Source organism: Clarias gariepinus, chromosome 7, assembly GCF_024256425.1.
Source record: "Clarias gariepinus isolate MV-2021 ecotype Netherlands chromosome 7, CGAR_prim_01v2, whole genome shotgun sequence".
NCBI classification, from domain to species: Eukaryota; Metazoa; Chordata; class Actinopteri; order Siluriformes; family Clariidae; genus Clarias; species Clarias gariepinus.
In genome coordinates, this window is record NC_071106.1 from 11,815,150 (window position 1) to 11,830,659 (window position 15,510).

The 15,510-nt window shown below is 37.0% G+C and overlaps 1 protein-coding gene across 2 annotated transcripts in view; it reads right to left on the reverse strand.

The window, feature by feature from the left end:
• The window catches only part of mapk8ip2 (mitogen-activated protein kinase 8 interacting protein 2), a 49,794-nt gene extending 39,260 nt beyond the window's left edge, over positions 1-10,534 (reverse strand). For both annotated transcript variants that reach the window (XM_053500384.1, XM_053500383.1), the window contains exon 1: positions 10,345-10,534. In XM_053500384.1, coding sequence (XP_053356359.1) covers positions 10,345-10,415 — 71 coding nt within the window. In that variant the 5' untranslated portion in view covers positions 10,416-10,534. The remainder of the gene's footprint in view (positions 1-10,344) is intronic.
• Positions 10,535-15,510: the final 4,976 nt, after the last annotated feature.

Here is a 15,510-nt window from a genome sequence, read left to right on the forward strand (position 1 = left end):
AACATCTAACACAATTACAGAGATGCTATTACTTACTATATTTACTTACAGAATTAATGCATAGTATCTACAGTATAATGATCACATCACAGAAGCTTGCACTAAAGCCTGTATGTTAATATAAAAAGCCTTTAAGTTTCTTGAAGAACATAAGCTTGGACTGAAGAACACCAAATATCTTCATATGTCAACATGTGCAGCATGTTGATATGTTATAGGGACCGTGGAGGCCAATGGTGACCATGGTATTTATTCCTATTTTTACGATCGTGGTAGGACTGTGGACTTTGGGAGGAAATACATAAGTATATAAATATAAAGAGCTGAAAAAAGTAGCTGTTTTATTATAGGCTTGTTGTTACTCGTGAATTGTTACAGGACTGTTGTTGGTTTCCTACAACAGCTGTGCAGATGTGCACAACCAAGCAAAAAAAAAGTTAATATTTTGTACTTTCTTGGTGTTACAGCTCCAGGACAACCAACGTCCCTATTCTTAAATTCTCATTGTGGTGCTGTTCTGGGTTACGGCTGTATTTCATGCTCCTGCATCCAGATTCAGACCACAGACACAAGGAAACACAATCAGCCTACACTGCATATCTTTTTACTGTGCGAAAAAACCTGGAGGCTATCCACCCAGCACAGGGGGAACATGAACAGACCAGAGGCGAGATTTAATTCCCCAGCCCTGGAGGTGTGAGGTGACGGCGCTAACTAGTGTAGTACAATTAGTCACATAAAAATTCCACTTGCAATATGGACTTACACAATAATTTAATTACAAAAGACTGTAATTTATTACAAATAGTATACAGATAGTCAGAAATCTGTATACAGTTTGTAAAGAATAAATAATATATCTTTTTATTAGTGCTGTCAAAATTAGTGCGTTAACGCATGCGATTAATTTAAAATATTTAACGCATTAAAAAAAATTAACGCAATTAACGCGGTTGCAGTTTTTTTTATTTCCTGTTGTGGCCGACGTGTGTTCAACGTGCAAAGAAGTATGGATAAGACCAAGGAAGGACTTTTAGACGGAAAGTTTCAGTATAAAACTCTGCCGGATGGTTCTGTGGATAAAACAAAAGTAATCTGTACATTTTGCAAAGCCGAATTTAAATACCAGAGAAGTAATTCGTCTTTGACATATCACTTAAAAGCAAAACACCCCACCGAAACAATCTCTACAGGGCCTCGCCAATGTAAATTGCATTGATTGTTTTGAAATTCAAATGACACAAATGGCACATACCTGTGTTTTTATTTCTGTAATAAATATGGCTTTCAAGCCAACAGTTAATTTGGAGAATATTGATGGTTTATTGCAGGTATGTTGTTTACATGAGAAAATCTGTGTTACAAGTTAAACAAAAATTCCAATAAACAATCATATTTGAATTTAAATAGTTTCATTGTCTTGAGTTTACATTAATTATTTACATTTACATATCCAAAAAGTTTCAGTGTTTTAATTGTGATTAATCGCGATTAATTGCAAAAAAGTGTGCGATTAATTAGTTATTTTTTTTTAATCGATTGACAGCACTACTTTTTATATAATTTTGAGTTGATAAATAAAAATAGATAAACATCCTCTTAATGAAAAAATGTGTCTAATTATTTTTTTAGCCTATATAAATATGTTTAACACAAAATGGTACATTTAAAATTGCAGTTTTAATTTTAGTAAAAATATGAATAAAATTTTTGTGTGTGTGCGTGTATGTTTGCAAACTGTGCGGCCTTAGTGCTAACCACCGAGGCGTGTGCCACCCTATCCTGGTACTAATTTGTTCCGAGTGGGTAGCATTGGCATTAAAACACTCCTAAACAATTATAGTTAATATTTATTTTACCTAAATTAAATGCACGAATTGATAAAAAAAAATTACACTGTGATTAGGTTGAAAAACATAACTATTAAACATACCGTTTGGTATCTAATAGTATATTTCATTATTTATGTTTGCTAATATTTATTTAGTGCCTCAAAATTATTTGAAAAAATTGCAATTATTGACAAACCCTACATAAACGTCTAACTATCTATGTACTATGAATTAAAATTAAATTCTAATTCTAATTTTAAAAACAAGCTTATTAATCAGAAATAAATGATGGAATAACAAGTATAAAATATAGAAAATATTTCTATAAATATTCTATAGCTATAGAAAATAAGAACAAAATATATAATATTAAAATATAAAATAAAATAATAACTTAGCTGTACAAAAATATAGAAGATGGCTGTAAAAATATAAAAAATATACAAAATGTTATGGAAATTGACATAGAATTTAAATAGAAATGTTTAAAGAGTTTGCAAATATGCATGAATGTGTAAATGTGTAATATCCATAAATTGTCCATGAATGTCCAGGGTAATAATTGCACTGGCCAGTATTACAATTCAGATTCTTTTATGTGAGTAATTGTGCAGCTTAAACTTATATACTGACCTTTTCCTTAATGCAAAGACAACAGCCCTTATGGATGCACAGCTCTAGGAAATACATACATCCTGTATATTACTGCACTGTAAATAGATCTAGCTCTCAATAAGCTACTTACAAAATCAATGAATCACTCAATGGATCAATAGGGTCCAGTCAGGCTATATTAGTTTAAAGGTCATATGGCAGCACAGCTATTATTTATGGTTCAGTTCCCTGATTGTTTTATATATATATATATATATTGATGTAACTATACTTTTTTATTGTAAATGCTTAATATATTAAATGCATAATATATATATGTGTGTGTGTGTGTGTGTGTGTGTGTGTGTGTGTGTGTGTGTGTGTCTAAAGCAACCCACCGCTGAAACCTCCTATCACTCCCTGCTTATTACAGTGGGCGGGGTCTGTTCAGAACTCTGCAACGCAACATTGTTGCCCGTCATCAGCTGTTGCCATGGCAGCTGGTGCTTGCTAAGGGGTGATGTCACGCTATTAGCAGAAACCCCCCTAGAGGGTTCGAGCTCGTTAAGGAGGGTGAGGTCACCTTTAACAGCTGTCACCATGACAACTGCATCCTACTAGTATAAGCTCATTCGCTGACTCATCCCACTTTCATCTCGGATTTCAAGCCAGAAACAGCAGAGAATACATGACACGTGTGTTCTTTGCTCCGTAAATCACAACAAATACGGATTTATCTTTATCCTACAATATTGAACAGCATGTAATTATTATTAGTTGTGTATGGCTGGTTATTTAGTATTTAGTACTGTATAGTACTATGTAGACTCTCATTCCTGGAAAGGAAAAGTAACAGCGTGAGAGTGCTTGACATCCCTCTCTTTCATATAACCTACAACTACTGAGATGATTTCCAGTCTGGTTGCCAATTTGCATGTCATTGCCCAGAGGGGATGCTCCAGTAATTTCAAAACCACGCAATAACAGCGCGAACAGCTCCTAATGAGCGTATGGGCTTTCCCTCTCGTCCTGCATCTTGCCTTTAGTCTAAGCCTTTCTCTCTCAAAAAACAAAAACAAAGGGGAAGATTTATTTAAGCAACAATAACGAAGAAGCCCATTAACAATTGCCAGTATGCGTGCATACACACACACAGGCACACACACAGAGCCTGCAGCGCTGCACCCCTTGTGCCTGCATAAATTATGTAATGGTAAGAGATGAAACTAGACCATTAGATGATGGGAGCGAAAAAAAGATGAAAGAAAAAGGGCACTAAAAGGGAAAAGAAAGAGGGAATTAATCAACGGTATACCAGATGAATATATGTCTGCACTACGGTCAATTATGTTATGGCTAGAAAATACACAGAATGCATACATTTCAAAAATACTGTGCATATAACAAGAACCACCCCTGCATTTCTAAATGTCAAATACTGTACATACACTAATTTCTGCTAGTTTTGCCTGGAATTCATTTAACATACTGTAACATTTTGCACATCAATAATCACACAGATATTTCTTTGTATCTTTACTTTCTATTATTTTATTTTTTTCATTTCTACCAAAGAAAAATGCATGACAATTTTACATGCATGACATAACACAATCTTATCCACAGAATCTAAGAGAAAGAGAATGGCAGCTACTGCAAGCATAAAGAAAAAAAGTGAAGCTTTGCAACTTTCAAGCCCAGCCTTTATCATGTGTATAACGGCACATAATACTGAAGCCATGATCAGGATCAAATGTCCAAAAATATCCATAATGCTATAGCTTTATTGTATTGCAGTGCTGAAAACTAACGGCCCATCTGCAGCATGCATAAATTAGTTCATGGATCTTTGAGGAAACTAGAGAAGCAAACAGTTCAAAAAAAAAGTCACATAATTTGTGACTCCCATGATGCTTGATCTAGCCCATGGTCATATACTGTACATGCATTGCACGTAATTAGAGCATTGCCTCCTTCAGCTGGTAATATGTCTAAATATCTGTTCTGATTTGATTGCATGATTGAGTGTAACATGACTAAATACATTCCACTGTACGTGCATATCAGTGCACGTACCTGCAAAGGATTCAGTGCAATCCCGATGCCACACGTGCAACATCAAGAACATGTTGTACTGACTGTTCTGTTGACTGTAAAGCCTGTTTTCAGATAGCAGCTGAGTTATGAGATCTTCTCAGTGTCTTTAATTTCTCTTTCTCTTTCACACATACACCCCCATATTCAGAATGACCTAATATGCCATGTGAATAAGAAAAGGAATTCATATTTGAAAAAGCTGAATCATTTGTGATCATTCATCAAGTCAGGTACATCAAAAAGCATTTCAGGTGAAAGATTAGATCATTTGATCATAGAAATAAACACAACAATAGTACAGTGCAAATGCTGCCAAATGGGTCCCCTCTTCGACCATGAGCTTGGGTTACTCCACTCTGTTTAATGTTCTGCATGTTCTCCTAGTGTTTCCTCTACATTCTCTGGTTTCTGTTCAGTTCCAAAACATACACTGGCATGTCCAATGGATATGGTTGATGTACTGTAGATCAGAGTGTAAATATACTGTTCATACAGGATGTACTGTGTATACACCAATCGGCCGTGACATTAACTCCAACACGTTGTGAAATATACAACACTGATCACCAACTATACCCCAACAAACCGGTCACAGGATCAACTACAGTCCAACCCATCAAATTCAAATTCCACAAAAAAGCCAATGTGGCCTCCAGTGTGACTCCCCAGATCCCAATCCGATCAAGCACCATTGGGACAAACTGGTGAAAAAATTCCGATCCACAGAGGCCCTACCCCAAAGGATCCACTTCCAAAATCTTGGTACCAGACACCACAGCACGCCTCCAGAGGATCTGTGGAAGGGACAGAGCTGTCCCGGTGGCACAAGGGGAAGCCAAAATCTAGCTGGCTTTAATGTTAATGGTCTTAATGTTATGTCTGTATAATAACTTCTGCTCCTACAGATTTTATTTCCTTCCTTCATAAACAAAAAGACCTTTCTAAATTCTACCGCTTGCACCTTTCCAAGATTAACACCCAGAATCACACACATCATTTAAGCACAGCTGAAATTTAACAGCATTAGTTAACCCTCTGCTGTGAGAAAAAAAGGTCATTAAGGTCTATTCACTGGAAATAACTAAATGTTGTTGTACTGTAGCAATATTGATTTGGGTAATTGCCCTGATTCTGGTTGTGCATTGTGTATGATATTGAAATAAACTCAAGAGATGTTTTATAGAGAATGAAACCAGAACTAGGCCAGTCTAACCCATAAAATGTTGGTCTATTTTTGGTCAGTACTGGTTTGGCTTGATTTTAACACCTAAATGCACATTGTGTTTTTGTCCATTTTAATATTGAGAGAAACTTGAAAGAAAATATAGTATACACAATCAGCCATAACACTTAAAAAACATCAAGATTAAATCCACCTATATTTTGGCTTCCAGTTATGCCACTGGGGCAGCTCTGGCCCCTCTGGGCATGGTCCTGCAGGGCCTTTAGGGTGTACTGTGGTGTCTGGCACCAGGACATGCCAAACACCACAATACATACAGTAGCAGTGGATCAATGTCCTTGGTTGCTGTGGGTTGTGAGGTGGGGCATCTGTGGATTGGATTTGTTTGTCCGGGCGTGGAGGCCGGATCGGCGTGTTTAAATGTTTCTTGCCCAGTCATATTTACACATCTCAATGGTTGTTAATTAAATGTCGTTTCTCTAGCTCATGTTCTACGAGTACGCAATTAGAAAAACACCCTTATGTAGGAATGGACAGTTTACTTTGTTAGTTATCGTTACACATTTTTGGTCACTGTGTTTCCTGGCCATCGTTGTGTAGTTTCACTGCTGTAAAGCTTCAGCCTGCCATGTTCCATCTTATTCATGGTTTGCTGTTTTTATGGAGTTCGACAAGTTCTGTCCATGTGAATGGGTTTCTTTCGGAATGTTTTTCTCCCACGTCCTAAGGAACATTTCCAGTAGATGGAGTCACTTACTGTCCCAGGCATACAGTAGTCTAAGGCTTCACCGTGACCTTCACCAGGTCAAACCACTTGCTTAAGCTGAATGGATAAATACAGTTTTCCTTCAAAATGAAAATACTAAATACAAACCAACAGATTTCTCTTAATATACAGAAACAAACACACACAATATTTTTGCTATAGCTTGTTCAGCTTTTCAGATTGTACGCCAACATAACGCAGTGTGTATGTTCATGTCCAAAGCCACAATCATCTATATCAGGTTTACCTTAGAAAGGAAGCAGAAATAAACCATATACATCATATACTGTACTGTATATCACTCTTGTTTTTTTTTTTTTTAACAACACAAGTATGTATTACCTTTCACTAAAATTTACTGTTGAGAGATTATAAAGATACACAAGATCATAATAACATCTAGTTTATCCCTCCATTTCATCAGTTCTGGGTTTATGAGCTGCTGAATCAACATTCCTTCTTTTAAGCCTCCACTCCTGTTCAATATTCAGTTGGTGGTTAAAAGAGCATGCACTGATGCGCGCACACACACACACACACACTGCTAAGAATCTGCTGTGCTATGGTATGGAGAAGAGAATAAAAGACAGGTCAGCTATAAAGGAGAAGGTCATGAATTCAAATCCCAGAAACCTTTGAGAAGGGCTTTTAACCTCTAGCTGTCTAACTCAGAGCGTTAAGTGGATTACTGCATCCATTGTACCGTACATTGGTATGGATGAATAATAAACAAAGGAGGAGCTAAGGATCTGTGTGAGGAGTCAGAGGAAATAAACCTAGGTGTTCTTCCAGCACACTGTAAAGGTTTAATTTAGTAAATGGGCCAGACAAACATGACAGCACTGACTGACTCATGAACTGAGAAGTCAAGGAGCGGTGAAGTGCATCAATATCAGATTCATACAACTGTATCATATAAAAAAAAAGATCTATACTGCTATAGTGCCGAAGCAGCACGATGTAATTCATCAATCGTTAAAAGCCTGATACAATTATTTTATAATACAAAGTATTACAAACCTCTGCATAGGAATTTATTTACACTGCAATTTTCCCATAAGAAATAATTTTACCCATATTAACAATTATAAAAACAATTAATACGCTTAGAAAAGGAATCGCAAACGTATGAAAACGCAAAGTTTTGAACGCCTGCCGGACCTACGCGCATCTTAGCCGGCGTTTGCTTTGTTCATTCATATGCCGAAAATGCTTCGTATGCCGATGCAAATTTCTTGCAAAATTTAAAATCTTAAGGCAAAAATTCATAAGGGAGGGCACTCGTGTGCTGAGGTTCTCCTCTACATATTGTCTGCTTAGATTTTATTAATCGTCTGAGAGATCAGATATAAACTAACATTTCTGGGAATAAAGTCTGTCTTATCGATGCTAGATCATTCACACAATGTATCTCTGTATCTCTATTTGCATTCTCACTATTTCTGTTATTGATTATATTACGGTACAGGAATTCTATAATTGAACATTATGTTAACAATAATTGTACGCAATTTATTTTATAATTACTACACATACAACGTACTAGAAGGCGCTGGAATCCTAAACACTCATGAAGCAAATCAATAAAATAAAATCCACATTAAACATGAACATAAATATGGATATAATTAAAGATTCTGTTTTTTATGACTTGTTTTATTCTTAAAGATCCATAAAAATGTAAACAATACATATTTCAGCTAATTAAAGCGAAGGTCAACCAGCCATGATTTTTTTTTCTTCTGTTTAATTCTTGGCTTCTTGTCTTTCTTTTTTTGGCTTTACTCTTAGAATTTCTTAAATCCTATGAGTCAGGCTTTCATTGAGGCATCGTCATAGAAACAAACATGCACACTCCATTGTACAGTTAGACTCATATCCTAAAGCGTTAGAGACAGCACAGCGGTGCCCATTATGTCAGCTGTTTCAGCACTGAGCTGATGGAAAGCATGAGAGTTGCGGAGTTGTATTTTCATCATAAGAACAGAAAGAGAAATCGAATTTGGTGGTATTATATAAAGAGGATGGGGAAAACAGAATGAGAGAGAGAGAGAGGAATATTATATTGTTCAGAGAAAAAGAGGATTAATTTAGATAAGAGAGGCTAGATATGGAAAAGAGATGAATAGAACAGAGACAAAAATGAAAGAACGAATGAGTCAGAGAGATAGCTGAGTGACGTGTTGCACTTAATCTTAATAACCCTCCATTTCTGTTTTCGGGTGGTCTCGTAATCCATTACCTGCTTACTCAAGCTGCTGTAATCATTTTGTGAAGCTCTGACCGGTTATGTGTCTGTTACACGCTTTATTCTGAATGCTTTTCCTCTACAAGGTCAGGGTGAACACTACTAATGCTTGATGGGACAGAATTAAAAGCATACAGTATTTTTTTTTCATATCACCTTAACACTTGTACACTGGTTTATTTATTTAATAAGAACTGAGCTTACTCTGGTATGTGAAATACCAGAAAATTTGAATCAAATTTTGTCACATACATGAACATGTACGTGAAATCACAGACGGTAGGAGGTTGTGATTACATCTCTATACCAGTGCGTGTGTGTGTGAATATAAATATTGGGTTTTAGCTTATTGTTTGCTCATTTACTATTTATAATGCAACAGAGCATAATATGCAGACAGGATAAAATAGAAGGATAGAAAGATTCTATTGCAATGGGAAAGTTTGTGCTAATTGAAATGTTACAATTAAAAAATAAACATTCGGGATGAATGTACAAATCTGTTTTGTACAGATTTACAAAGTTCCCATAAAAATACAATTAAAATAGAAATATTAAAAATATACAAATTACACAGGATCGTCAGAATGGATTCCAACGTTAGCCAACAGATTCTGAAAATCTATGTGTATAATTTCTTGGTGAACATAAATATTTCTTTCTACACACACATACTGTACACATGCACATTTTCTTGAATACAGAGGAGAAACCACAAACGGGGGGAGGTCGTGGTTATATGTCTGTACCAGTGCGTGTGTGTGTGTGTGTGTGTGTGTGTGAGAATGTGAGTATTAGGTTTTAGCTTATTGTTTCCTCATTTACTATTTATAATGCAACACTGGCCGCTCCCAGTACAAAAGCAATCTCCTACTGTAACATCGGGAATATCTGCATCTGGAGTCTCTCACACACACATACAGCTTATTAAAAAACAAGACACAAAGAACCTCATGTGCAGTTACACCCAATGTGATACAACATCCTGTTTTTTTTTTGTTTTTATTCCTAACCACAGTATATATAGACTAGTGTACTGTACTGTATGTGCATGCCTGTACAGGCCGAATTCATCAGATACATTATAAACACAGTGAAGATGAACCTGTTTTAAAGACCTAGACCTCTGAACAAGATAACAATGAGGCTGGTATTCCGATAACACTCTTGGATATGGATTAAGTTGCACTGTTTACAGTTTGCAGATTAGCCCATCAGGGCGTGGGCCTCCTTTCCCAGATTCTGCGCCATGGAAACAAATGCATAACACCACACTTGCAGCTCCAAATGACCTTAAACAGGAAATGTTATATATATATATATATATATATATATATATATATAAACCTATACAAGCAAGACCATAGAATCGAGCTGCATTATTAGTGATGCTAAAGACTCGAGTAAAGATGATGCTTATTATCATCATCATCACCATCATCATCATCATCATCACCTTGTTTTTTTTCTGTGTAGCAGTGTAGGTAGGTATAAAAGAATTTTATATATATATATATATATATATATATATATATATATATATAATCCTGATTAATCTAATCCTGCCCAGGATTGGCAAAGCTTAAAAAGGATGAAAAGCAAGAGGATGCTGCGGTTTGCTCACCTGCATCCCGGAGGAGAGAGGGAGTGAAAGGTGGAGAGGGAGAACATCTCGGCTCTGTCCGCCATCTTCATCCACTAAACGCGTCGGAACGGCGACTCGCCCATCCACAGACGGCGGCGACGGAGGCAAACGCACACCTTTGCGTGTGTATGCGTGTATGACTGAGTGTGTGTGTGCGTGCGTGTGTGTGTGTGTGTAAATATAAATATATAAATGCGCGCGCGCTGTCTCTGTGCCACACTGCGGATGCGATTACCGGGCCCGAACTCTCCAAATCAGGCGCGCATCATATAAACAAATACAATAAATAAATAAGCAAATAAATAAAATAAAAAATAAGAGAGAGAGAGAGATCTGATGATGTTCAGAGAATATCAGCGCTCTTGTCGACGCCACCCATATGATGCATCTGCTCCACCTCCAGCCTGGTCTGACGGGGCGCGCGCTTTCGGAAGATGGATTGATCTGTCGGATGCGTGAGATGCTGCACCGTGGTGATGCGGTTGCTGCGCGTGGGCAGAGAGCGCGTGACGCTGTTCACAGACCAGCTTCACAGGAGGAGGAGGAGGAGGACCAGGCAGCGTGCGCGCCCCCTGCCGATGCGCGCTCGCTCCCGCACCAACAAACAGAGGGGAAATGATTACAGGCTGCCAGTGCTGTCTCTAGCAAAATGATAGAAAAATATCACAACCCTGAATTAATTTGTATTTGTGCTCACCTCAGGATTTGATTTTTATTGATTTATTTTCATTGTCGCTTATTCTGTCAGATCAGAGCTTATCTCAGAGCGTGCACACACAGGCAGGAGACAGTCAGTCATAATACTGGAATTTCACAATTTTATGTCAAATTTTGCAAATTGCTGTGTTGTAGATGTCCATAATAATTAATATGACAGAGGCGCGCCGAGGAAAGTAAGACCCCGATGACTTTCTCAGCTCATACTGTAGTGAGGACAGCTGAGAAGATCATGTGGGTCTCTGGACATGACAGAGGGAACCACACGCTGCATCAGCAAATCAGCAAAGCCACCAGCATTGTGGCTGATCATACACACCTCACACACACTCTTTATCTAAAATTCCTCCTGCCACGTGGAAAAAGGCCACGAAAGCATTCAGGCCCTCACATCTACAGAATGTAAAACAGTTTCTTCTCACCAGCCATCCAGCTCAACAATACAAAGGGACTGGACTGGACACACACACACACACACACACACACACACACACACACACAACACACCTTAATACAATGTAACTGAACTGATAAACACACACACGCACACACTAAGATAAACACCATCACCTCAAAACAGTGGGACTGGACTGATAAACACACGCACACACCCACACCTAGATAAACACCATCACCTCAATAGAATGTACCCTAACTGATAAACACTCTCTCTCACACACACACACAGACATAGAGAGAGAGAGATGAACACGATCACCTCAATACAATGGGACTGGATTGATAAACACACACACGCACACACACTCACATACGAACAGTATCACATGCACAGAACACACATGAACAGTATCACCTCAATACAATGAAACCTGACTGATAAACACACACACACATACACACACATGAACAGCATCACCTCAAAACAATGGGACTGGACTGATAAACACACACACCATCTCATGGACAATTTATTTTCACTACCTCAATTAAGCTCTGTGTTCTGGTCGGCGCTACATTACCACGGTGTATTGCATCGTGTCATGTTTGTTACTTTTGTGTGCACATTTTCACAAGTTTTCTTGTTTTTTTCCCCTGTATGGTGCTTAGCTAGTTTTGTTAGTTTAAGTTGTCATTTTATTTTGTATGTAGCACCTTGTTCCTGTTGGAATGTTGTTTTGTTTCATAGTATACTGAACTGTCAGTGCATGTCAGGGTCACGGCAAGGCCTGACCTTGAAAACAAACATTATGATAGTTGAAATATAGTGGCATGACTGTGCTCTCAGTGTAGATACAGTAGCTGTTTTAGAAAAATAGACAGTGACATATAACTTTTTTCACCATGCAAAAACCTTTTGTTCAATTATTTTATTATTATTAAACAACAGTATGGGCGTTATACAGTACATACTTTGTGTAAAGAAAAAGTAATAACTTAATACAGTAAATAAATAGTAGAAGTAAGCTGGTAGACTATAATAAACATTATCTAGTACTTTAATGTACAGTACTATGGTATATTTAACAACTTGTTGTCTTAACCATAGTTACGCTTTGCCAAACTGCAACATTCTGCATCACTTTGTAATACAAAAAAAATATTATTATTATTATTATTATTTTTACCATAACATGTTGGATTGCATTTAATTAGCTTATAGACTTTCGGGCAAAAAGCTTCTTCTTTTTCCCCAAAGACATTGTAACTACATCACAACTTTATGTAAAATAACATAGAATGCCCAATGTTGTCACATTTCAGCAACACTGCTAATGGTAATTTTATAAACAGGATGATGCAGTAACATCTGTCACTATTGAATCTGTGACACTACAAAATCCGTGTTACACATGTACTGTACGTAGTCCATAACTTTACATTTTTTTTGCATAAATACACCTTGAATGATTGTCTTGTAATTACTAAATCTCCAAATTCTAAAGACACGTACGGTGTCTATGACTTGACATGTGCTGGGATGTGCTCCAGATACCAGCACATCTCATGACAAAACAGTTTCCCCAGGAAACTCATTAAGGACGGACCGCTTTTCTTCCTCTGTCAAACAACAACATGCATATATTTCTTGTTGGGGCCAGTGTGCAACAACCGATTATCTACAGACACACACAAATACAGACATACAAGAGTTTAGTTTAGTTAAGAGGGGACAATGTTAATACTACTGTTATTACAAAATTCAAGAACATTGATGATCTCAAAATTTATTTTACACATTCAGTGTAGCCTGAGACAGTGATTGGTCTAATCAATATATTTTGTGAAGGATCAGCATTTTATATATCCCATTGATAATAATTTTTGTTTACTGAAAAAGAAAAGCTTAATTTTTAGTGTTGAATTACTTAACATTAAACGCTCCACCAAAAGGCTTATCATATGAAAATTAGTCCATGTTGTGCATCCCTAAGGTAAGTAAAATGAGTAGCATGTATTTATGGGACATGAATGCGTACAGTATGTATAGATACAAAGGGATTGGGATACAGAGTGAATGTACTAACCACTGTATGCACTGTTACAAAACTGTTAAGAAGAAGCATGCACACATACGCACACATATACTGTACTAGCATGGCTTACCTTGGCTTAGATTATGAATATTTAATTTGTCGAGACACAGCACATTTCAGTTCTCTCCTTCCTGGACATGTTGGGATGAAATACATTTTTACTCATGTAATCTGTCAAATAAAACTAAAACGGGAGATCTTGCATCTTTGGCGATCCATGTTGTGGTCTTGTTTCCCAAATCAAAGTATTTAATGCACCTTTATCTGACCTTTGCTATGCAGATTTAGTATTAGAATCTACTTTGAGCAACAATATAAAAATAAAGCTTACTGGAAATTGAATTGCAGATTATAAAAAAAAAAAGAATAATGCAACAAGATTAGGCAATTAATACAGGATACACAGAATAATCAAACATTTCAAAGCTGTTGTTAGTTTTTTTTGGCTGCTCCTTTCAATGGGTTGCAACAGCGGACCTCAAATGTAAACCCGTTACAGCATGTCAGAAAGAAAGAAAGAAAAAAGAAAGTAGGAAAAGAAAGAAAGAAAGAAAGAAAGAAAGAAAGAAAGAAGGAAAGAAAGAAGGAAAGAAAGAAGGAAAGAAAAGAATAGGAAGAGAAAAGTTTTTTCCTGCACTGAGGCAGATCTGCATAGAAAACCGTTAAAAATGATAAAAGCAATCTGAATCATTTAAGTATAACAAATATGCAGCTGGTTTAAATATGCAGCTAAATTGAAATGTCTACGTTAAAAAGAAAAATTACATTATAAAAAAACGAGGCATATATAATATATTTCATTTCCTTTTGCTCCCAATAATACAGTTAATATTTGTTTCAAACCAGAAATCAGTGATTAACAAACAGCACCTCAGATTAGAGCTGTTATGAAGGCTTTACAGAGCATAAGTAGCAGACACATCTCATATCAACTGTTTAAAACAGATCATTGCATATTTTGGACACCTTCAGCTTTGTTTTTCTTCAATGTGAAAGGAAATAAAAATCAGGAAAGACCATGGAATTAGACGGTGTGTCAAAAAAAACTTTTGACTTGTAGTGTAGTGTTTGTGTACTTACACTACACAGGGGTTGGAGGATGAAAATGAAACACTGACTAATTAAATTTTGGAGGTTTCATGGCTAAATTTGTCCAGCCTGGTGGCCAATCTTCATTAGTTGCACATTCCACCAGTATGAGCAGAGAGTGAAGGTTTCATTAGGAGGGTATTTATTTGCAGTTTTGCTTAAAATATTGCAATGCACACAACATTATGTGTGGCAGAGTTTGAAAGAGGACAAATAGTTGGTGCGCGTCTCGCTGGCGCATCTGTGACCAAGACAGCAAGTCTTTGTAATGGATCAAGAGCCACGGTATCCAGGGTAATGTCAGCATACCACCAAGAAGGACCAACCACATCCAACAGTTTGTTGACTCGTCAATTCCCAAGATAAATTGATGCTGTAATGGCCGCTAAAGGAGGCCTGACACCAACGCCCTACTGGCATTTCAGTTTGATCGTTCAACCCCTGTGCTGTACTTTAAAATGAGGCCATATTTCAGGAGAGGAGTGAATGCAAACTTTTAGACAAATCACAGGAATGTGTTAAAGACCAAAAACAAGCCCTTAGTTTATTTTATACTATTGTGTCCTTGTATGTGTTCATTTAATGGTTATGATATATGATTTATTTTCTGCTCTGATTTAGGATTGTGCCTAAAAAAGCAACAACAACAAATACAGGGACCAAAAGAAAGAGAGAAAGAGAGAGAGAGAGAGTGATCGATACCAGTTTGTCCGGATGGAGATACCGTAGTCACGTGTCCGTAATGCGGAAACGTCACAGTTTGTGTAGTAGTCAGAGTTTGTTAGCCGCAGGCGCGTGTGTTTGTGTGCGCGCGCGCGTTGGCTCCACATGAACTTTGCCTCTG